General features: G+C 36.0%; 1 protein-coding gene across 1 annotated transcript in view; it reads left to right on the forward strand.

Annotated features, from left to right (window-relative positions):
- ABCA13 (ATP binding cassette subfamily A member 13) overlaps positions 1-24,035 on the forward strand; it is a 506,393-nt gene that overhangs the window by 267,286 nt on the left and 215,072 nt on the right. Inside the window, exon 41 of the mRNA XM_044001141.1 lies at positions 18,969-19,071. Coding sequence (XP_043857076.1) covers positions 18,969-19,071 — 103 coding nt within the window. The remainder of the gene's footprint in view (positions 1-18,968; positions 19,072-24,035) is intronic.

Here is a 24,035-nt window from a genome sequence, read left to right on the forward strand (position 1 = left end):
CGGGTCAATGGGAGAAAGAATAGAGCACTGGACTTGGAGAAAGAAGACCTGAATTCAAATCTAGCCCTCAGACATTTCTGTGACTTTGGCCAAACCTTTATTATTAGTCTGGTTCAATCATTTGTCCTGTCCCTCTTTTCTTGAATGCTATTTTCATTTCCTCATACAGCACATCAGAGACCACATCATTGATGTAAAGAATAGTCAGCAGAGTGATTTTGACATAACTTTACCATTATTTCTCATCTGCTTGTGGTTCAAATTTTGATTTCATTTTAAAATTCTCTTGGAATATTTTGTCTTAAGTCTACTGCTAAGCTTTCTTTAAGTTTTTGTCCTTCACATTTTTTTTTTTTTTGGTGAGGCAATTGGGGTTAAGTGACTTGCCTAGGGTCACACAGCTAGTAAGTGTGAAGTGTCTGAGATCAGATTTAAACTCAGGTTCTCCTGACTCTAGGGCTGGTGCTCTATCCATTATGCAACTTAGCTGCCCCCACTATTGCTTTTTAAAATCTTTTTTAATTTAAAAAAAATTTTTGTTTCCCTTAATTTTTGTTGTTGTTTGGCAGGGCAATGAGGGTTAAGTGACTTGTCTAGGGTCACACAGCTAGTATGTGTCAAGTGTCTGAGGTCGGATTTGAGCTCAGGTCCTCCTGAATCCAGGGCCAGTGCTTTAATCTACTGCGCCACCTAGCTTCCCCTTGCTTTTTAATATCATATGAGACAATTCTGACAATATCCTTCTAACATTGCCCTTTATATGATATTATGGAATGAATTTATATTCTAAATTGGTGTTGCCCTTGGCTGTTTAGCAAGATTAAATACTGCTTATGTTGGTTTCTATGTTCTTATGTTCTATTCATTGTGGTGATTGATTTATCTTATGTCTATAGAAAATGGTTATAGTCTGTGTTGATGTTTATTCTTTTTTACATTTATCATTTCAAACTCAAAATCTTAACTCAGGTTGTAGTTATCATAATTGTATGCTATAATTTCATGTTTTTTTGATTGCTTCTGATTGGTTATTGATGTTAACTTTTGTTCTAGCAAGTTGATAGTCTGACTGTACAGACAGTTGACTCAAAAATGACTACCGCATTGGTAACCATTTATTTCCTATTTGTTAAAATGTGTTCTGAGAGTTAATGTTCCATAGTGGATAGATAATCGCTTTTGGAGTCAGGAAGAACTGGGATCAAGTCCTGTTTACCACACATTTGGGCTGTGTTGAACTTGGGCATTTTTTTCACCTTTCAGTGGCACAGGCAAAACTATAAGACTACAAATTTTGAAGCAGAAATCCAAACTGCATTGGGAACTCCCTATACAAATAAAATCATAGGCTTGGTATAAAAAGATTTAATCTATTTCCTTTTTATTTTTCTATTTAGTATTCACTATGGCCAGTCACTATATCTACGTTCTAATTTTTCTTTATGAAAATATACACAATATATAGGCTTCAGATTTTGGATATAAGGTTTTTTCTTTTCATTTTTTTTTTACTCTTGACCCATATTTTCTAAATTAAAAAAAAAATCCTCCCTAAAGTCCACCTTTATGTTGTAGTCAGTGGATGGCAGAAAAAAATTTCAGTTGAACAAACCATGCACAAAAAGTTATACCTTCCATGAAGATAAGATTAACTTGCAATATGGAAAGTTTCCTTCCCACATGGGTTTTAGATTGGGGATTATTGGGATCCATGGACCTTGAGGGGCTACGTGAACTTGGATGGAGAAATTTACTTTTTTTCATTTATGTCTAACTGAAATAGAACATTTCCTTCAGTTATGATAAAAACCCACTATTATTCTGAGAAGGGGTCCATGAGGTTCTTTAGACTGGCAAAAGGCTTATAACATTAAAGAAAAAAAGCATAAGAATCCTTAGCTTAGACTCTAGTAAGGGAGATGAATCATGTCTAGAAAGGACTATAATACAAAACAGAATGCAGAAAGCATATCGATATCAAGACAAAAGTTAGAAGAAAATAATGCCTTGTCCTGTGTAAAATTCCCCAGTGGTCTTGAAAATGTGCTTTGTTATTCCAGTGTAGAAGTAGTCTGCAAACCAACTTCAGGCCTTTGCTGTTGGTTGCACATGTGCTCAGATGGTTTTGTAATTCTCTGTAAATTTGGGTTTCCAGGGCCAGCTGCCAAGAGAAGCAAATACTGTCATTAAAATATTGGTCTTGAATACAGATTTGTCAGACACTAGTCATAGTTTCTGATGTGTGGATAACAAGTAGAAGACTGTGCCAAAATAGCTCTCTGTTTGTAGATCTGACAGATCTCAGTTGGCATAAATCATGGCTCTCTGAAGTCACTGGTAGGCATCATTTCCTAAAGATGTTTCAACTTCCTGGGATGTGTTAGAAAGGCAGAACAGAGTTAGTGGGTACTTTGCTTTTTGAGTTGTAATAAAGGAGAAATACTATGCACTCACAGATGCTCCCATGTGAAACTAGAGGCATCAAAAATTTTCAAAAGCATCACTGGAGAAAGTTGTAATTTTTTACTTACACTGTCAATATGCAGGTGATAGGGACATCTAGGTAGTACAGTGGATAGAGCACTGACCCTGAAGTTGGGAAGACCTGAGTTCAAATCTTACCTCAGACACTTATTAGCTGTGTGACCCTGGGCAAGTCACTTAACCTTATTATCCTACAAAAGAGAGAGAGAGAGAGAGAGATATCATGTGATCCAGTGTTTTGACTTCAGTCAAGTGAAGGCCTCTACTACCTTAGATAAATGTGTATTATCTTCTTGAAATCCAGAGATGAAGCAGCTAGGTGGCACAGTGGATAGAGCACTGGAACTGAAATTGGGAGGACCTGTGTTCAAATCTCACCTTAGACATCAGCTGTATGACCCTGGGCAAGTCACTTAACTCCAATTGCCTTGAACATCCAGGGTCATCTCCAGTTGTACTGATGTATATCTTGCCACTGGACTTTGCACATCCCTCCCTCACTTAAATCCAATTCACTGCAAGTCATGACATCATCCTGATGTCATGTCCTCTTCAAGAATGGAAGACAAGCAACAAGAATGAGATCCAGAGATGTAACTCCTCTGGAGTTAGATTGTTTCCATTGAAAACAGTAAAACTTACATAAATATAGATGTTTTAAAAGTTCAAGATTTCTTTACTTTTAGATAAAAGTACTTAAAACCTATATGTATATGTGAGGCTATATATGTGTGTGTGTGTGTGTGTGTGTGTGTGTGTGTGTGTGTGTGTGTGTGTGGTGGCAATTGGGGTTAAGTGACTTGCCGAGGGTCACACAGCTAGTAAGCGTCAAGTGTCTGAGGCCGGATTTGAACTCAGGGCCTCCTGAATCCAGGACCAGTGCTTTATCCACTAAGTTGCATAGCTGCCCTGATAAACATTGTATAATAACTCCTTTTTTCCCTACTCCTCCATTTTTTCTGGGGCAATGAGAGTTAAGTGACTTGCCTAGGGTCACACAACTAGTGTCAACTGTCCAAGGTCGGATTTGAACTCGGGTTCTTCTGAATTCAGGGTTGGTGCTTTATCCACTGCACCACCTAGCTGCCCCTTATATTTATATTTTACTTACTATACATATAATTTATATAACATATCCCAAAATTTTTAGTGAGATTTTAAGCTTTAGTAACTTCAGAATTATAAATGTTACATATTTACAAAAAACACTTAAAATTATTAATTATTTACATTACATTTCTTTTATATTTGTTTTGTGAATTTTGAAAAAAAATTAATTGTAACGTGAGCAAGATGGGGAACCTCATTATATATTACATGTGTGACAGTTTCAGGATGGCACTTTTTCATACTGGTGGTTGGGGAGAGAAGGTTCTTTCTTTGGTGACCACAATCACCTGATCTATTTCCATTAGAGGGGAGGTCACATCAAATCTATTGTGCATGCATCAAAACCTCATTCTTTGATGTTCGTAAAGCTAGGATTACAAATTCAATCCTTTTAGTCACTGAGCAGCAGCTGATTAAAGTTTTTACAAAGTTAAAAAATTGACTAGGGTGATGTATAGCACAAAGCAGTTATTATGCTGAATTTTAATAAGAAACATCAATTTAAAAAATAATTAACCTTTCAAATGATTTTGTAATTTTGTAGCATTTATGCTTCTGAAATTTCAACAACTTCAGCTCTTAGAGTTTAAAATTATCCTAAGAGTTTTTGGACACCTTGTATATAAAACACTTTCCTTAAATCAGTGATGTGGGTAATGCTGTTATTATTATCTCTACTTTTAAGATGAGGAAACTGAGAGCCAGAGAGGTTTACTTGATGTGTTCATGGTCATGAAGCTAATAAATGGAAAAGGCAGGAAGAAATTGAATGCAATAGCCACTTTGATATGCAGAAGAACCTAAAAAATACTTCTGGTGTAGATATATACATTCTTTCATTTTCACACATTGGTTCACTTTCCCAACAAAAACTAATTTGCAAATGCCCATTTTCCTTCCTTATGCATTTTCTTTGCAAATTAAATTTGTTTTCCTTTCTTCTTTTTTCTTCCTCTAGTTTCAGTTTGCATGCATAACTCTGAGAATTAAATATTTGCTGACATTTACACTTTTTCACAAATTCATATTCTTGACTTCTCATGTAGTTTTTTATGCTATTTATAGTTTTAGTATAGAGGTGACCATGAGTTCTCAAAGTCAACATCAGTACAGTGCAAAGTCTGATAGGTTCTGCCATGACAGAAAAACTTCAGTTATGGTACCAGGGACAGTTTGATTCTACATTCAAAGGATCAGCCTAGCTGAGCATGAAGAGATTCATCACTAGAGGGGGTCTCTTGATGATGATTTCTTTGACCATGGAAACCACGAAATTGAAAAATATGAAATGTTTTTCAGTCCCATTTGCCCTCCTTTTGTTTCATGGACACACTGCTGAGACATTTCATCATATATATCTTAATATCCTTATTATAAATAAGATATAAAGTCAGAAGGAAGAGGCAGCTCTTTGGAAGGATGGTCCCACAGGTTCTCCTTGGAGAGACAAATGAAGGAACTCACAAAGTTAGTTTTGTGATATGCTTCCAGGCAGTGATAATGCCTCATTATATTGGACACAGAGGCATCATCTATCTACCCACCCATCCACCCACCCATCCACCCACCCATCCACCCATCCATCCAGCCACCCATCACCCACCCACCCACCCACCCATCCACCCATCCACCCATCCACCCATCCACCCATCCACCCATCCACCCATCCATCCATCCATATCTATCTATCTATCTATCTATCTATCTATCTATCTATCTATCTATCTATCTATCTATCTATCTATGTTGTTCAGTCATCTTTTCAGTCATATACAATTCTTTGTGACCCCATTTGAGGTTTTCTTGGCAAAGATATTGTAGTAATTTGCCATTTCATTCCCTGGCTTCTTTTACAGATGAGAAAACTGAGACAATAGGGTTAAGTGACTTGCCCAGGGCTACATAGCTAATAAGTGTCTGGAGCTAGATTTGAACTCAGGTCTTCCTGACTCCAGGGCCAGCACTTTATCTATTGTGCCACCTAACTGCCCTGGATATATTTATATCTATCTATTTATAGCTATAGCTATAACACCTAACTTCTAGCAGCTCAGGACAACACCAACTTAAAGCAGATATTTGTAAAATATTATAGAAGATGACTGAACATTATGAATATTATCACATCATAAAACAAAAAGAGTGAATAGGTGGTTAAACTAGTTAAAAGAAAGTTTGCTGTGAAATTAAATTTTAAGAAAAAGCTATCCCAAAGGTATTTCAGGATTAAAATGGAAGGCTAGCAAAGAAAAAAAAAATGGAAAAGGACCACAAAGATTTTTAAAATGAAAGATTTTCCCTCCTTAAATGGAAATTTCTGTTTAAAACCCTCTGTCCAGTAGTGTGCATGTGTAATTTATCTGTAAGTTAGAGTTGGTAATTTAGAGATTTGCTTGGATACTTGCCAATAGCCAAAAAGCTAATAAAAATAATAGCTACCATTTATTTAGCACTTTCGGGTTCACAAAGTGCTGAGCAAATATCTCATTTTATTCCCACAACAACCCTGGGAAGTAAGTGCTACTATTTTCCCTTTTACAGATGAGGAAACTGAGGCAGTCAGAGATTAAATAGCTTGCCCAAGGTCACATTGCTAGTAAATGTCTGAGGCTGGATCCCATCTCAGGTCTTTCTGACTCCAGAGCTAGTACTCTCTCCACTGCAGCATTGAGCTGCCTAATATGTGTCAGAAGCAGGGCTTGAATCCAGGTCTTCCTAGTCCCAAGGCCAGTCTTTTGTCTATTCCATTTATACCATCTCTCAATTCTATCACTGATATCAAAAATCTATTCAAAATACACTCTCAATCTCTTCCACTCAGTTTTCCTTTCCCCCTATATTTAGAAGAAAACAAGTAGTAGTAGTAGTAGTAGTAGGAGGAGGAGGAGGAGGAGGAAGAGGAGGAGAAGGTAATAGAAATCTCTCCCTTTTTACGTAAATTTTAATGTTTTCATAGATTTGTGTTCTCTTTGAAATGGGTATTCCATATAGCGATGCAGATCGAAAGCCATTCATACATTTCAATCTTTGTTCATGTTCACAATTTTTGTTCATGTTCTCCCATAACTCCAATCTTCCATGTATCTAACATGTCTTTCCTCTCTAGATATTTTTCCAACGTGACATTTGTCTACAATCCTTTACTCTCAATACATGTAACTGGTACACCTCTTTTTCTGCCTGTCTATTTACTGAGTGATATATGTTTTGCCATTTCCCACATGCAGTCATTGGCAATTATACTACATTTTTTTCATTTTCTTTACATATTTTAAATACTCACAATCCCCTGGCAGAGTACAGATTGTTGAATGAATTGCTAAAGTTAACTGGAAGAAAATTATCTATCTGATTAGGGAAAAAAAAACAACAATTGGCGAATAGAGCCACCATTCATTCACCAGTTGCCTAGAAGCCAAATTCCACCAATTTATGGGGCCAGTCTTCTAAACTATTAAGTGATATAAAATCAAACAAGCAACTTATTGCATAGAAAGTCTTGCCTCATTCCCCTAGTAACTTTTATTTCTTTTCTAACTCACGCATTTAATAGAGAAATACTAGTGACATTTGTATAGTGTCTTCAGACATTTAATCAATTTGTCTGAAACTCTGTAATTTCATGTAGCCTTGGATCAGAATTCACAGCTAGTTCAGGAAAAGGTTTCTTCCCAGTCTAGGCTCACTAGATTATAGCCTCCCCAGATTTTACCTTTTGCTTGCTCAGTGGTTTCTTTTAATGTGACCAGACAGTCAGCAATTTTCTGCCCCTTTACGGCACATTTTTATGCCTCTTATATCTGCCTACTTGGTAACAGAATTCCCACAAAGATCTTATAATCTGTATTGAGCAGCCTCAGCAGCCTCCTCTTTGTGCTATCTTCCTTTTTTCATTTTTATCATCATCAGTAACCCTAAGGCCATGATTTTTTTAAAAGCAGTCTTAACTTTTCTGGTTGCCATATAGAACTTTTGACTCATACTGAGCTTTCTGTCCCCCAAAACACTGAGGCAGTTTTATAGAAATGGCTCTCTAACCCTCACCCCTATCCTGTACCTATCCTGCAGGTTTTCCAAAAAAATATAAATGAAAGATTTTGCAGTGATCCACTGTAAGCTTTATTGTTTTAGATTTAAATCCAACCCATCATTCAAGCTTAGGGATATTTAGTTTTTGATTTCAATATTTAGCACATTACTTATTTCTCCAAGCATGTGGTGATATATGATTTCCAAGGTCTTTTCCTTATCTAAAGCTCTCTGTTGGGGCTTTAGAAGGCATCAAATGAAAATTCCTAATTTTACAGACATAGAAAATTAGGGCCAGAGAAATAAAATAACTTTTCCAAGGTCATATTATTTAAAGATTAAGTAAATTTCAAAAGAGGCAGGGGGTATATTCAAAAGAATAATGGAATTAAAATCAGAAGGATTGGGTTCCAGCCCTGGGGTGGGGAGGGGGAGGAGAAGAATTACCATTTGTTTAAATATGGGCAAATCACTTCACCTCTAGGTCTTAATTTCTTCATCTGTAAAAGGAAGGGATTGCACAAGATGAACTCCAATGGCCCTTTTAGGTTTCTTAAAACTGTGGTGCTTTATTAATCTTATGAGTCTTAGATCTAAAAGACTAAGTTCTCTTAGAATAGATTCCCAAATACCTGGACCTTGATGTTATAGTACCTTAATGGAGTCAGCATAATGTAGTGAGAAGATACTTGGGCATGGAATTGAGAGAAACTTGGCCTTAATACTGTGTAGCTCTCTAAGTCTAGGCAAGTCACTTAGCCTCTTTTTTCCATAACAAAATATAATAAAAAGATGATTGCAAAGAAACTGCAAATCCATTAGGTACAACTTACTATCAAAGTTCTACCAACAATAAATTAGTGTTCCAATTTTTCCACATCCCCAGATGTAAGATGAGATCAATACATGTAATACCTACCTCAAAAAGTTATTCTGAGAATCACTTGAGATAGTATGAATAAAAGTACCTTATCAATGTTATCTATCCTGTTTCCATAATCAGGCTTATATTTATATGTATGCCAATACCCTGGCATAAATATAAATTCTCCATCAAAATCCTTTGAAGTAAGTCAGTATTAGGAATATGGAATAGATATGTGATTTTATCCATATATGGAACTCCAAGGTAAGGAAACTTCCTCTAGAAATTCGAGTTGCCACCTTCTCTTCAACTTATAGTCTTAAGGAGTTGAATAAAGAAGGGAGGAATTAAGTGATTTGCTCAGAGTCACAGAGCCAGTATGTACATGCAGCAGAATTTGAATTCGTGACTTTTTGCTTCAAAGTTAGTTCTTTATCTATCACTATATTCCTCTGTAAGTATTACATATTGTTATTTTTGAGGGAAAGAAACTTATGTTTAGAGACATTTAATTGATCAACCAAATTCATACAACTAGGTTGATGTTGGAACTGAGATTTGAACCCAGATATTACGATCCATTAATTCCAGACTTCATTCTTGGGCCTTACTTCTTTTTTTTGTTGTTGTTGTTGGGCAATGAGGGTTAAGTGACTTGCCTAGGGTCACACAGCTAGTAAGTGGCAAGTGTCCGAGGCTGGATTTGAACTCAGGTCCTCCTGAATCCAGGGCCAAGGCTTTAGCCACTGTGCCACCTAGCTGCCCCCTTGGGCCTTACTTATAGCTCTCACATTATATTACTCCTTTGTAACCGATTCTTGTGTAACTTTCAATTGAATTGTAAACTCTCAGGACTGGAAGTAACCTTATATGTCTTTTAGGTGAACCTCTACCAGAAGCATAGATTCCCTTTCTAGCATCCCCAACAACTGGTTTTCTAGTCTCTATTGGAACACTACTAGTGACAGAGCACTCATTGTCTCATAGAGTAGTCCCTTTTTTCAGAACAGAACATAGAGAATTCGAATATAATTGAGGACATTCCATTATATTAGCCGATCCACCACAACCTTTCCATCATGTGGACAGTTCAAAGAAAATAATCCCTTTATGCTTTTCTTGTTTTTTATTTTTTTCCCCCTCAGGGAAACACATCTCTTCAATTTCCTCATTGCCTCTTCTTAAGGCATTTATATCCAAATCAGAACAAAACTTAATCTTCAACAGTATGTGAATTATAGAACTGAAAAACCATGCCTTGATTAAGTTCTAGAAATAAGGAAAAATTTTAACTAGAAAAATTTATAACCATAATCTTCATTTGAAACATAGTGGCTAAGAGGAACTGAATATATTTGGTACCTTTTCAACGATCACATCTGTAAAGGACATCCCTGGTCACCTAATAATTTTCAAGCTTTTCATGTGTATATGTGCATGTTATATATATGCATATTCTACATATGTGCGTATGTGTATATTGTGCATATGTTAATGTATATGTTAAAGCATGTACAAGTCTATACATGAATATGTGTAAATGTCTAAATACATACACATGTGGGTGTTCACATATATATGCAAACATATGCATGTGTGTATGTATATATATGTAGAATGATGGTGCCACTGCAATTCAACCATTCCACAAATATTTATTTAGCACATAATATGCTTGGAGTGGGGTTGCAGAAATGAAAAAAAAAATGCCACCTTGCCTCTGAAGAAACTACAATCTACAAATGGAAGTAGGCCATGTTCACAAAGAATTCTAATATGCCTCAGACAACCATATAGGAGAAGCCTAGACAAAGTGCTATGAGAAATCTGGGGAGGTACAAATTGCCTCCAGTTGTAGGAAAGTATTTATGACAGAAGTGACATATAACTTCTCAAAAACCTTCAGGAATTTCTCATTGCTTATGTAAAAAAGACACCAAACTCCCTAGTCTAGCATTCAAGGCTCTCTATTTGTAGTCTCTCTTATTTGTATTCCTTTGCAGCTTGATCTCACAGCATTTTCTCCTCGCATATTATACATTTCAGACAAACAAGATGATTCACCTTTTCCTTCCTTTGATCTTGTTTGTCCTCAATCTTCCTCTGAGCCTTTATTCTTGTCATTCACCTCTTCCCTTTATCCCATATCTTTCAATAACTTTTTTATTTTTGGTGGGGTAATGATGGTTAAGTGACTTGCCCAGGGTCACACAGCTAGTAAGTGTCAAGTATCTGAAGCCGCATTTGAACTCAGGTCCTCCTGAATCCAGGGCTGGTGCTTTATCCACTGTGCCACCCAGCTGCCCTATCCCATATCTTTCAATGGCTGAAATATTTCTCTTCCTTCAAGGTCAGGATCAGGTGTTCCTCAAATCCAGTACTGAGATCTTATTTATCTTAAATTCTCCCAAAGTCCTCCTCCTTAATACTTAGCACATTATTATGCCCACAGAAGACATTTAAAAGTAATTGCTGACTTGACTTCTATACTTAGTATCAGCTAAAAGGGAAGTCATATTTTTTAAAGCAACAGCAGATGGTTAGTCTGAAGGCCTCTTTATATGAATCAGAAATGAGAGGTAACCAACATCAAAACAATAACATAAGTTCAGTTTAAATAAGTATTTTTAAGGACCAGAACATTAAGAGCTTTTAAAAACTTTCCATTGTTTGTGAAAGCCTGTAAAATGTCTATCTCAACCAATTTTGTCTTTTCAAACAAGTATTGATTTTTCTTTCTTGAGTTTTTCTATTGATCTAAGGTTAACATGGTTGTTATTGTAGTACGTGCTTTCTTCTGTGTTCATCTGCATTATTCCTGACGACTTTATGGTTGGGTTTAGAGGGTTTGACAATTAACTTCACTGCTTCTCTAGCTGCAAATCATAGTTTGGGCATTTTTACTCAAGTGAATCTTGTCTAACTGGTACTCTCTAAATCGAATAAAAGATTACTATACTACTGTTTATTTGTGACTATTGGGAGAAGACACGATTGTGGGCTATATGAAATTTGTCTGCTCCAAAGTTGGCACCTAGGAGAAAGGTACCTTCAGGGAAGAAAGTTTGTCTCTTTGGTAAGGGGAAGAAGGAGAGAGAGTTCTTATTATAATGTGACTTAGACCACATTTATTTAGTAGCTTATGAATTTTGCAGGTTGATTACCTATAGAAACCAAATAGATAAGCAATGCTTATCATCCAGACTTTGATATTTAGTTGGACAAACTGTCTAGAAAACTGATAATGCGTATATCATATCATATCAATGAATGCATGCATGCATACATACATGTGCATGTAATATGTATATATGTATATATGTATATATGTATATATATTTATGTGGCAGATGCATATATATCACAGATGGCATACACACACATATGGCAGATTCAATTGGGAACAGAATTAAAGAGGAAAAGGTGAGTGTACTGGGCTGCAACTTGGGAAATCGTGCAGTTTTAAAAAATGAATACATACATCTTGAAATTAAGACCTAGTTTTTGTCATCATAATGTTCTTGCAGGGATATTTAATGACTGAATCATGAGGCTGCATAGTCTCCAAAAAATCCAAGTTTCAAGTTGCCCAAAGAACAATGTAAAGTTTAATGATGGGCATGAATAGGCAGAGCACAATCTTATTAGTGAAGAATTGTATAGGGGAAATGAAATAAAAACTAACAGAGCTGCAAGTTCTGAAAAGGTCATAGGCTAGACACATAATAAAAGCAAGGAATGAGAATAATTTTAAGGTGGTCTAGTACTTGATGATTAAGAAATGGCTTTAAAATATTAAGAAATCTAGAGTAAAGGTTCATAAACTTTTTTGTCATAGACTGGAGAAGTCTATGGACTCCTCAGAATAATGTTTTAAAAGAGTAAAATTTTATATTTACGTGTGTATGTATATGTACACACACATGTATATACACATATGGATATATATGTCTATATGTGTGTGTGTGTATATATATATATAAACGTACCCATATATATATGATTACAAAGGAAACAATAATATTGACATACAGTTATACAAATATATATATTTTTGAAAATCAAGGCCACTAACTTCAGGTTAAGGACCTTGATCTAAAGGAAGGCCTCCAGTATACTGGATGCATACTACATGGAAAACAGACAAAAACAGGACAGGATGAGAAGTCTTAGGAGTGTTGGGATCTATATCATTTCATGGAGTAATCCCATAGATGAGATCCATCAAAATTCTAAAGAAAATATCACATAATACTAAAGCAGTTAGGATTTGAGAATATTTAAATTAATTAACTCTCATTTTACTGAAGGGATAATTGTTGTTCATAAGGAAGTGATTTGCCAAGGTGAAATGATAGCTACTTTAGTAGCAAAACTTGTGCAAGAATCCAAATGTCTGTAACAACAATCTAGTCCTTTTCTCACTATATCATATTGCCTATCTCTTTTCCTCTTTTGATTTGCTAATGCCCTTTAGGCAAAGATAAAATTGACCAAGGTAATGTAGGTTATATAATGTGAGGTAAACTTTCTGGTCCTGTTGCCATCATCAAGGGTGTGGTGCTGACTGGATTGTGGGTATACACATATTAATATTGGTTGGCTTCATAGTTTTGTTCTCATTTCTAAATGGAAGGGCACCTTGTCCCGAACATCTCCAACACACACTTCATCAACCTGACATTTTAACTGTAAGCCAAGTCAGAGGGGCTATGGTACTTGACAATACTCTTTTAAAAAGAGAAATAAAAAGATAAGTATAGTCCACAAGTCCGAGCGATTAATGGCACAATCAATATTTAGATGACATTGAGTTCTCATAAATTTTGGGGATGTGAAGTTTTTAATTTTTTAAATTTCCAAGCCCCTCAACAATGACTAAAAGGCTACATATGGCAAAATAGTGTCTATTGAATGCATCTTTTGTGAGGAAGCAGAACAGGAATATCATAAGAAAAATCATAATAAAAATGTAAAATTACATGAGCACCTAATCCTTAAAATATCACTTAATGAAAAGAATATCTGGTATTGAATTTCTTGATCTGTTATTTCATTTTTTGCTCTTTAATGGAGTGACATTATTTAAGTATTAAGAGAACTAACTTGTTTAAGCTTTTTCAAATTTTCTTTTGACTTAAAGAAGTTGCCTGTTAGTTCCCACTATGCTCAACACATTAAATCTGCTTGCTTAAAAAACACCAAACCAAACCATAAAGCAATAACAAAAACAATCAAACAAGAAGTCAACCCTCTTTAGTTCCTTCTCTCATAGGTTTCTAGTCATTTAATTGAAAAAAGTCAATATACAATTGACTCTTTTAATCAAAAGTGAATTAAATACACATTTAAATAATGATGGTGGTGGTGATGGTGATAGCATTTATATAGTGCCTTAAGGTTTGAAGAACACTTTATATATGTGATTTCATTTGATTCTCACAATTACTCTGTGGGATGTATTATTACTTTCCCTTTTTTACAGATATGAGAACTGAGGCACAGAAAGGTAAAGAATAGTATATGAATTTCATCCTTAATAACCTGGCATCATGTAGAAATTGTTAAAAGAAATGCTATAATTAACATTCTTTTCACATCATAGTTATTGTGGTGATTGCATGTGTTGTGTTTGTTAAATATATATTCTTATTTCAATTGGTCAGATTGCTTTTTCTATATCTGTTTTTTTTTAAATAGAAACTTCATAAAGTCATTTGGTTATATGAGCTTCTGGAATACACTCAATTTCCTTCCTGTTTCTGTCCTAAAATACATGCCTTAAATTTTCTATCTCAGTTCGGTTATGTAACAGAAACATTTAAGAGAGGAATGCTGATTAAAGGGATGATAGTGATTTCTTTATTCAGATTTTAAAGGATGTATGAGTAGATGTTCAGGGCATAACATGAAACCTCCCCCTTTAAAAATTTTACTGATAGAATATTATAGAACTTTACATAAAAGACATTTCAAGAAAGACATGATTAATATCGTATCTCGGATCTGATGCATTCCTCTAAGACACTGGATTAGGGCATCTTATATAATCGTCGTTCCAAAATATTACTGAACATGGAAATAAGAGCATATACTCTTCTGTATAATATAATTCAGTGGGAATTCAAAGAATTTGCTAAAGTTACCATCATCATATTGATCCATCAAAAAGTGTGACATTTGGGATCACTTTATGCCTTCTGAGATATTTTCGATTCAATTTAAGTATTTTCTAAAAGTCTACTCTGTCAGACACCTATCTAGGCTCTGAGAACACAAGGACAAAAAAAAAACCCCAGTCCTTCCTTTCAAGGAACCCTTATTCTAGTAGGAAGGAAGCAACATGTATGCAGGTAAGTCGATCCAAAATATATACGGTTACCTTCCTTAGATTCAACCTCACTATCATCAGACTTCCAGGAAAAGTTTATCACCAGGAAACTCCTATTATCCCAGAGATTGCATCAGCTTTGGTACTCACACCTTTTGAGTACACTCAGTAGTTTCAGCTCCTTTGACTGGCAGGCTGGAGTGTAAGGCACAGAACTTCCCCAAAGTCCTCATTTAAAGAGGGCTCATAGTGCATTTCTTACCAGCTGTGCTCCTTGGATTTGACTCTGCCTTTATCATATCTCTCTGCTTCTCCTCCCCTTTTAGATTATAAACTCTTTGAGGTTAGGGATTGTCTTTTTTACAAATTTGTGTCTTCAATACTTAATACAGTGTCTGCCACATAATAGGCACTTAATAAATGTTTATTTTATTGAACTATAAAATAATTTTGGCTAAGGGGAGAGTGCTGAGGAGAGGTATGAAGAAAGGATTAATGTAGGAGGTGGCATTTAAGCTTTATTTATTTTTTTGTTTTTTAATTTTTTTTTGCAGGGCAATGAGGGTTAAGTGACTTGCCCAGGGTTACACAGTTAAGTGTCAAGTATCTGAGAATGGATTTGAACTCAGGTCCTCCTGAATCCAGGGCCAGTGCTTTATCCACTGCCCTATCTAGCTGCCCCTTAAACTTTATTTTGGAGAAGGTCATATTTGAACTCAGGTCTCCCCAAGTACAGGGCCAGTGCTCTATCCACTGTGCCACATAGCTGCCCCATGAGAATAGCTAGTTCAAAGGTATAGAATTGCAGAATAACCTGTGGGTGAAACAGCAAAGTCACTTTGGCAGAAATGAGGGGAAGCATTTTGAATTCAATCTGGAAAGATAGATTATAAAGACAGATTATGAAAGAATTTAAATACCAAACAGGAGTTTGCATGTATTCTAGAAGCAATAAAGAACAAGTGTATATTTTTGAGCACAGGAAAGAGATGGTCAGATTTGTGCTTTAGGAATAACAATTTGGCAGCTACCCACAATTTGTCAATGATGGCTTGGACAGGGAAGAGACTGGAGCCAGGGAAATGATTAGAGAATATTGCAATCATCTAGGCAAGAAATGACAAGGAGCTAAATTAGTGTGATCACTATGTTAGTCAAGAGAAGGGGATGGACTAAGATGTTTGAAAGACCGAATTTTGGATGTGAGGGAAAGTGAAGAGGCAAAGATGACTTTGAGATTGTGAACATGGGTAACTAGAAGGATAACCTTAACACTAACGGGGTTAGGAAGAGCCTTGATTCTGTGAGTTTCAGGAAAATATAATGAGTAACGTTTTGGGCATGATGAGTTTGAGATGCCTTTGGAAAATTCAGGTGGAGATTTCTAGCAGGCCGTTCATATTGCTGAAGGTAAAGGATAGATGTTGAGATTTGGGAGGCACCTGCCTAGAGGTGATCATTGAATCCACAGGAGTTGATAAGATCACAAAGAGAGGGTCAGTCCTGAACTCTATGATCTAGGATCATAAGATGGGATCTTAGATGCCATCTAAACCAATCTCTTCATGTTACTACCAGTGGTCCTGGACAAGTCACTAAACTCTTTGAGGCCTCAGTTTGCTTATCTTTAAAATGAGGGGGATGAATTAGATCATCACTTACCTCCCGTTTGATTACAAATCTATGACCCTATGATTCTAGGATACAATCCTTTAGACTTTCTCTAGGCCTCAAGGGAATGTGTGTCTGCAGTTTGCATATACCACTAGATGGCGTTCATGCTTATTTTGATTAGATTTACAGGCCCCCTTTTGAGAAAGGAGGCTTAAGAATACACAGATGTGCATATATTTATAATCAACCTATAATATGACTGTGCAGTCTTAGTCATCAAGATAGACTAATAATAATCATAATTTCAATTGTGTTTAGAAAGAAAATTCCTTTTGGATTATCAAAGGAGCAAAAACCTATTTGCAAATGGCACTTCTTAATTGATATGGTTTCAATTTTCTTTAATTCTATCCTCCATAATTAAGTCTACAGAATAGAAATACTTAGCTCCCCCTTTTCTTGGATGTTTGTCTTTGCAGTGTAGCCCTTGCTTGCTTCTGGTACTATAGACAATGAGTACTAGAACAGGCAGGGCCTTAGAAATCACCTGGTTCAACCTACCCATTTTACAGATAAGCTTCCTTTGTATTGATGACAGCTAGTAAGTGTCAAGTGTCTGAGGCTGAATTTGAATTCAGGTCCTTCTCACTCCAGGGCTGGTGCTCTATCCACTGTGCCACTTAGCTGCCCTTACCTCTGCCCTATGGGGTGTGAAGTCAGGAAGACTCATCTTCCTGTGTTCAAAGCTGGCCTTAGACTCTTAATAGCTGTGTGACCCTGAGCAAGTTACTTAATTGTTTGCCTCAGTTCCTCATCTGTAAAATGAGCAGGAGAAGGAAATGACAAACCCCTCCAGCATCTTTGTCAAGAAAATCCCAAATGGGATCCCAAAGAATCAGACACGATTGAAACAATTGAACACCAACATATTTTCATGACCATTATTACCACAAACATGTGGTAACACAAGATAGGTGTATCATTAAATAATGATAACAACAAGAAAAGCAACATATTGGCCAAGTCTGACAATATGTTTCATTCTAAACATGTTGTCTGATTCCTATCATTTCTTATCATATCAATGTTTGTTCTCTATAGATGTAGTGCATCATAGCTTTATCAGATATATTTGTTGCGAGAGTGGCAGTGACTCCAGTGGATAGAAAGCTTGCCTTGGAGTCAGGAAGACCTGTTGCAGAGAAAATACCAATCTGCTGTGGTCAAGAAAATTTCCTTATTGGCAAGTCCCCAATAAAATCATGATTCTCTTTCCATCCTATTTTCATTTCTGTGATGATTTTTTTTCCCTTATCAGTAGCTTCCCTTCTTATGTTAGTAGGATTTTATTTTCATTAAAAGGGTTTTAAGTTTTATCAGCATTTTACATTTTTTTATGAGTGTCTTTATCTTTTATTTGATTAATACTTTTTTTGTCCTTGACCTAGTTATTCAAGGTAATTCTGATTCTTTTCATTATTTTTCCCCAAATAAAACCTTTTTCATTAGGTTATATATTTATTTAGAGCTTATTATGGCAAATGGTCTAAGTGTAAGATCCTGATCTGAACCTAATTTCTGCCAAACTACTTTTCAGTTTTTCCAGTAATTCTTGTCAAAAAGGAAGACCTTCACTGGACTACTATGTTTGATTATTTTGGGGGTTTTGTTAAGTTAATCTGTCCTACTGAACAGCTTCCTACAGCGTTCTGAAGGTGTGATTCACCTAGTTCATCAGATTCTTATTTCCCTGCAAAAAAAAGTCCGAAAAGTCTAGAGTTCAAGGTCCTCCACAATCAACTGACCTTTGTTCTTTTCCTCCAAAGATTTCCTGATTAATGCACTTTTATTTGCTATAGAGTCTTCAGTTTGTTTATGTCAGTCACTCTACTTGGAATTGTTCCCATCTATGCCTACTGATATTTTATCCTCCCCCTTCAGTATTCTGCTTTAATCACATATCTTCTATAGCTCCTCCTCTGGACATTTCTGCTAGAGGGCATCTTTCTCTTTTTTTCAGTACCTCTTCAATACTTCTTTTTTTTTTTTTTTTTTTTTTTGCAGGGCAATGAAGGTTAAATGACTTGCTCAGGGTCACATAGCTAGTGTTGAGTGTCTGAGGCCGCATTTGAACTCAGGTCCTCCTGAATCCAGGGCCGGTGCTCTATCCACTGCGCCATCTAGCTGCCCCACAATACTGTTTTTATAGTATTTATTTTTTTTATTGTAGTTATTTATGGTAGGTGGTTAGAATAACATTATTGAAGGAAAAATCAAGCTTTATCAGTTGATGTATTTTCCTCTGTGCCTAGAAAAGTACCTTGCACAGAGTATGTGCCTAATAAATATTTGTTTAACAAATGAATGAATATATAATGATGTATGTTTGGAAGGCATCCTAGGAATAACTTAGTTCATAAATTCCAGAAATTGAAAATGAAATTAGTTGAAAGAAAAAAATTTATAATAATGGCATAGAAATGTAAACTATTGTCATATCTATAATAATCATAGACTTATTTTGTCTCTAAAAAGGTATTTTTGAAGCTTTTGCAAGACTCCAAAAACAAACAACATGTTCCTGGTACAAGAAACTTAGAGTCTATTGAGAGAAGCACAGAACAACAGAATGACAATAGTAAGTATGGAATTAGTTATTTGCATTGTCCTTTTAGTAAAAATATTATTTCTGATATCTACAATCTTTATTTTGGCAAATTCTTTTTTTACCCAAAGCTTCTAAACAAATATGAAACTGAGTCATTATTATCACCTCTACACATATAACTCTCAAATCTATCTTGAGCCTGACATAAACATCTCCTGAGCCCTGGGCATTTCTCAAAGTTTTGTCCTTTTATTTCACTGAAAACCTTTTTTAATGATAGCACATAAAAAAGGATGAGGGAATGTTGACTCATAAAAATTGTTTTATTGGGGCAACCTTCAAGCCCCCTCATAGATTCCTGAGTTGGGTAAATCTTGAGTATCTTTGTGAATATAGATAAGATATTTAAACTTTACAGACGTTCATTCTTTCAATAAAGGATTTTTTGTTTCTTCCTTGTTCATATCAATGCTGTACTATGAACAGAATAATGTATAGGTCAAATGCTCAATGGTTTCATGAAGATGGGTGTTTTTCTTATGACTAAGGCTGTTTTATTACAGATTTGTGACTGATGCTCCAATTTAATTTAGTCTAGTAAATATTAAGTACCTACCATGTACACAAAATAGTAAAGTTAATTAATCCAATGGCTTTCTCTTCTTGGCATCAATTTGGAAGAGGTCAGCCCACTAGCCAGGTGACTCAATAAACTCAATAAAATGATACGATAAAAAAGAAATCCCAAGGCAACTTGATACTTGTTTAAGGAATACTTAGTTTTCACAGAATGAAAGCATTGGAAAGGATATCAGTGGCCCACTAATCTGACCCATTCCAGAAAATAAATCCATCTATATCATAACCCAAAGAGGTTATCCTCTTTTGGAATAGCTCTGTTTCTTTCTAAGTTTTCTTTATACTAAGTCCTAAATATACTTCTTTGTAACATATCCATTTTCTCCAGTTCTGATATCTTGGAGACAAGATGAGTGTTTAATCCCTTTCCTCTATTCCACTGAAGAGCCCCCTTCAAATACATGAAGACAGGGGCAGCTAGGTGGCGCAGTGGATAAAACACCAGCCCTGGATTCAGGAGGACTCGAGTTCAAAGTCGGCCTCAGATACTTGACACTTACTAGCTGTGTGACCCTGGGCAACTCACTTAACCCTCAATGCCCCGAAAAACCCCAAATCAAAACAAATAGACAAAAACACACACAAAAAAACATGTACCCAGGTGGTCTCCTTGACCACAAATACATGAAGACAGCTATTATATCTTTCCTACCTCTCCCCTAACCTAAATATCACAAGTCCCCTCAACTGATTCTTAAATTGGATGGACTCAAAGCTGAATCATCCTGTTACTTTTCTTAGGACACATTTTAGATTTCTATTAATGAATATTTGAATACACAGTGATTAATATGACTTTCACATGCTGATGACTTAAAATATCTATTTACTAATTAATTCACTAATATTTTTACAAATTAGGATATACTGAATTAAATACCTATATATTGTTTAAAAGAAAACTAATATTTTACAAGAAACTTAACTTCCAAGGAAATGGAAGAAAAAAAAATCCATCAAAATATAACATTGGGAAGGTTGTGTTACCTGAAAAGTCTTTTTTTTTTTTTACATGGCTATGAGGGTTAAGTGACTTGCCCAGTGTCACACAGATAGTAAGTGGCAAGTGTCTGAGGCCACATTTGAACTCAGGTTCTTTCAGGGCTGGTGCTTTATCCACTAAGCCACCTAGCTGCCCCTGTCTTCATGTATTTGAAGGGGGCTCTTTTTAATAACAATAAATTTAAATAAATTGTGGTGATTTTTTTCAGTTATTTGCTGAATTGAAATTGTTGAGTTGAATTAAGCAATATGGTTTCATATATGATATGATTGTCATTTTCCACAAAGGACAGTGGGAGACATTGGGTCAATGACATTCAAATATTGGTCATAGAGTCTCTATTCTTCTAGGAATTTATTGGCCATGTTTTCAGTTTTTTCATTATTTTACCTTAACCTGCCATTGAAAATCCTTCCCAAATATCCATATTAACATTCCTTCTAATATTCTGACCTTACAGCTCCTTGATTTCCTCCACTCAATAATTTAATTAGATAAAAATTCATCAATAACCCACTCTGTTAATAAATCAGAAATGAGTATATAAAGATGAAAGCAGAAAAGAGCCTTCTCTTACATTATACATTATATTATACAGGGGAAATTATCTACCTCCATCTATTTTGAGCTCTAGCCTTTCATTAGCAATTATTTGCTGAACATCTCACTATGTATAGTCCATAGGGAGCTTGGATTCAGTATGTCCAAAAGAAAACTCACTATATCTCCCTCTGACACTCTTGGCAAATAAACTCAAATTTCTTCAAAATACCCATTTTTATTGATGGCACCACTGTCCATCCAGTCACTTAGGTTTGCCACCTTGGAGTCACTACTGATCTACCTGTCTCCATCAACATTTGTATCCAATCTGTTGCCAAGTCTTATCAATTGTACCTCTCCAACATGTCTAACTTCCATCTCCTTGTTTTCAATTACACAGAATCTACTCTAGTTTAGGGTCACATCCCTTCTTTCTTATTCTATTCCAATATCCTCCTAGTTGGTGTCCCTGCTTCTTCTCTCTACTTTTTTCAAATGAAGCTTCCATACAGTTTCAAGTTGATGTTCCTAAAACATAAAATTAAATGTGCTGTAGCATCTGGAACTTTCACCTAGCTTGCCCTCCTCACCCAACTCTTCCTTCCTGTCTGCCTGCCTGCCTGCCTGCCTGCCTTCCTTCCTGCGGGGCAATGAGAGTTAAGTGACTTTCCCAGGGTCACACAGCTAATAAGTGTCAAGTGTCTGAGGCCGGATTTGAACTCAGGAGCTACTCAATCCAGGGCTGGTGCTTTATCCACCTATCACCTAGCTGCCCTTCCCAACTTTTTCAAAAACATATTATCAGGGGGGAGGGGGAGGGGAGGAAGGTAGAAAAATTTGAAACTAGAAATATTATAAAAACAAATGTTGAAAACTATTGCTAAATGTAACTGGAAAATAATAAAATATTTATGTGGAAAAAACAAAAAAACCATCATTTGTCCTTTTTAAATGCAGCCCATTTTCTGGAAAAAATGTGCATGAGTTCTGGTTTCTTGCTTAGGATTATTTCCTCATTCTGCAAATACACCTGCACAAAGCCCACACACCTGTTATATTACCAAATCTTTTTACTTCCAACAGGTGTGGTTTCTATACCAGCCAGCTAACTTCATTCATTTAGTGACTCCAGACTACTGTTCTAACCCAGTAAGATACCCTTGTATTCCCAGTGGGCAAGATTTGTAAAAATTTTTTCTTTGACTAGAAAAGCATCTCAATTTGCATTCCTTACTGCTGATAGGTGAACCCAATTGCCTTCATATGTGAAGAATGAGAGGTTAATTGAAATAACCCCTAAGAAACCCCTTTACTAGAATGATGAATTTAAGGAAGTTTACTGTCTCTCCCTCCCTCCCTCCCTCCCTCCCTCTCTCTCTCTCTCTCTCTCTCTCTCTCTCTCTCTCTCTCTCTCTCTCTCTCTCTCTCTCTCTCTCTCTCTCTCTCCCTCCCTCCCTCCCTCCCTCTCTCATTTGATGGAGGCACCTGAAGTAGAAAAATCACAGCACAGGAGTGAAGACAATCAAATGGAACTCAAAAGTTATAGTAATTACCCTTTCCTGACCTAGCTCTCAAAGTAGCACACAAAGCAGCAATAATCCTGGTTAAACCTCATAGAATAGCAAAATGTCGACTCAACAGCATTTCTTAGGAAAAGAAGGACTTAGGCATTCCTCCCACCTATTCTTTAATCTCTGTACTTAAAAGGATTGTTTTAGTAGTCTGAGTCTGATTCTAAAATGTACTAGAAATCAATTTGGAGTTTCAGCACTGTGCAATGTGGAGATCCCAGCTCTATTTCATACTTGTTAGAGCAGCCGTATTAAAATGTAAGACCAATGAAAGGTAGCATGAATTCTCTCCCAGTACCTTGATTTGAGAAATCATCCTGATTCACAAGGGCTTGACTGGGTATGTCTTCCTGACCTGGGACACTAGACTAGGAACCAGAAGCCACAGGTAACAGCTCCAATTCTGCTACGAACCGGCTGTATGGCTTTGTACAAATTATTCAGCATCTCTGTCTTAGATTACTTTCCACATCTGGCAGAATGAAGAAGAGGATGCTGGATGAGCTGGTATTTTGTTCAGGTCTCTGGTTCTATCAGTTCCCACAATAAAAACCTGGAGTTAGTCACCTGGCAGAGAAGTATGGCATTACAGAACAAGAGTTAGAAGGGATTTAGAGGCCATGTAGTCAAATCATCTCATTTATCAGATGAGGAGCTTCAGGCTTAGGTAAGTAAAATTACTTGCTCTAGGTGCCATAGGGGGTAATCATTGGATGTGGGATGGGAACCCAGATCCTCTGACTCCATCATCAGTGTGTTGTCCACTGTCCTAACATGCCAGTCTTTCTAGATGACACTAGGGTGTTTGTGCATGACATGAGAGAACTGTAATATGCATCTATAGGCATATTAGTCAAACAGTGGCAAGGAAGGGATCCTAAGAAAAGAGAGCAGAAGAAAGCCTTGTACTTTCCACCATTTTTTGAGTTATTAATATTACTTGGGATACATTTAAAGCTCAAACTGAATGAATATAAATTCCCCAAATATCGTTTCATGATAATTAAGATATCTTATTCAGAAGGTCATTTCAGAAACATGGTAATAAATTGAATCAGTAACGATAGTTTGTCTTGGTCAAAGAGTTCCATTCTGTTATTTGTTCATTATCAATAGTCTTAAATTTTTACCATAGATTTCATTATACTAAGTGTAATCATATCTCCACATGCATCCACTGAAGTGTATGTATATGCACACACATGCATATCACAATGTTATATATACATGTATTGTAT

Source organism: Dromiciops gliroides, chromosome 1, assembly GCF_019393635.1.
Source record: "Dromiciops gliroides isolate mDroGli1 chromosome 1, mDroGli1.pri, whole genome shotgun sequence".
NCBI lineage: Eukaryota > Metazoa > Chordata > Mammalia > Microbiotheria > Microbiotheriidae > Dromiciops > Dromiciops gliroides.